Source organism: Octopus bimaculoides, chromosome 4, assembly GCF_001194135.2.
Source record: "Octopus bimaculoides isolate UCB-OBI-ISO-001 chromosome 4, ASM119413v2, whole genome shotgun sequence".
In the NCBI taxonomy this organism is placed as follows: domain Eukaryota; kingdom Metazoa; phylum Mollusca; class Cephalopoda; order Octopoda; family Octopodidae; genus Octopus; species Octopus bimaculoides.
Genome location: NC_068984.1, coordinates 118,875,790 through 118,877,219, shown reverse-complemented (window position 1 = coordinate 118,877,219; position 1,430 = coordinate 118,875,790). Strand labels below are relative to the sequence as shown.

The 1,430-nt window shown below is 34.8% G+C and overlaps 1 protein-coding gene across 1 annotated transcript in view; it reads left to right on the top strand.

The window, feature by feature from the left end:
• Positions 1-578: 578 nt before the first annotated feature.
• The window catches only part of LOC106868836 (multiple C2 and transmembrane domain-containing protein 1), a 288,695-nt gene continuing 287,843 nt past the window's right edge, over positions 579-1,430 (top strand). The window contains exon 1 of the mRNA XM_052967390.1: positions 579-801. Within this exon, the coding sequence (XP_052823350.1) occupies positions 771-801 (31 nt within the window). The 5' untranslated portion in view covers positions 579-770. The remainder of the gene's footprint in view (positions 802-1,430) is intronic.

Sequence of the window (1,430 nt, the reverse complement as noted above, 5' to 3'; positions counted from 1 at the left end):
CAATTAATCTGAACCATCGCTGTGAGCCCTTTTTTGTCTGGGTTTGTAAAATCATTATGGGTAGTGAGGTGAGAGATTTTCCCAGAGCATGCGTCTTGATATTATCCTAATAATGGATGAACTAACAGAATCTGTGATGTGTTATTTGGTCCACTGTATAATTTGGCAGAGGTATAAAGTCTCACTATCAGTTTAAAGTTTGCTTCTTGTATCATTTCCACAAGTTAACATGCCACACGTTATATAATGGTATGCAACATTCCATAGTAGACTGAGAGAGACTTTATATCCAACCACAGCAAAAGTTCAATTTAAAATCTACAGCTGATAAAATCTTGTCATATGAAACTGTTTCTAATCCTGTTTTTAAATCATAGCTCAGGAAATGTGGTCTTTAAACAATGTTGATAACAAACTGGAATCAGGAAATAACTTGGATTGAGACAGTTATATTAGGAAGTGTAGAAATTGGAAAATTAAACTAAAAAGGAAAAAGGGAAGTAAAAGGAAGAACAATTATTAATATAGGAAGAATAATGAACAAGTGGAATTTAAAGTGGAGTTGGGGAAGAAAATAAATGCTTTTTAATTAATAAAAAGCAAAATTTTATTAATGTAGAGGGTATGAGCAAACTAGTAGATGAGAGAAAGGAAAAAAGAAAACAATCGAGAGAGAGAAATTAATTAGATAAATAAGTTTGTCTTATAATGCCTACATGAACTTTTTAAGCATCTGATGCTCCGTGATAGAGTATGCTTCCAACACACAGATGTACACAAGATATTTGTTCATTGACTATGGTAAGATAATTACGTTTTATACATTTATATTGCAGCATGTCTAACTAATGGTGCTTTATATATTAATTTTAGCTGTTTATTATTATTTTTTCTTTTCCTGTGTGAATGTGATACAGCAGATGGTTTACTTTCTCAAAAGAATCAATGCCAATGTAGGACCCTTAAGTAAAGTTAGAAATTTTCTATTGATACAGTTTAAAAGCAATTTTAATGGACATGTGTTTGTGTTTTATTTAGTGTTTCTGTACACAATTTACTTACACATATTTAAACTTGTGCAAGCTATGGACGTACCCGGTGCAAGCTATGGACCTCTATAAGATGTACCCGGTGCAAGCTATGGACACATAAGAGGTGCAGCAACATCAAAGGCAGGTTAACTAGCAAGTTAGTTTTTGTTTGTGGCAGATGTTCAGGTGCAATAAAGACTGCAAACAAACAGGAAACAACTTCTATCTCATTCCAGGGTGAAAAACTAGAGGTAGTCGATAGCTTCCGCTATCTGGGCGACCAAGTTAGTAGTGGGGGTGGGTGCGCTGAAAGTGTAGCTGCTAGAATAAGAATAGCCTGGGCAAAGTTTAGAGAGCTCTTACCCCTGCTGGCGACAAAGGGACTCTCACTCAGAGTAA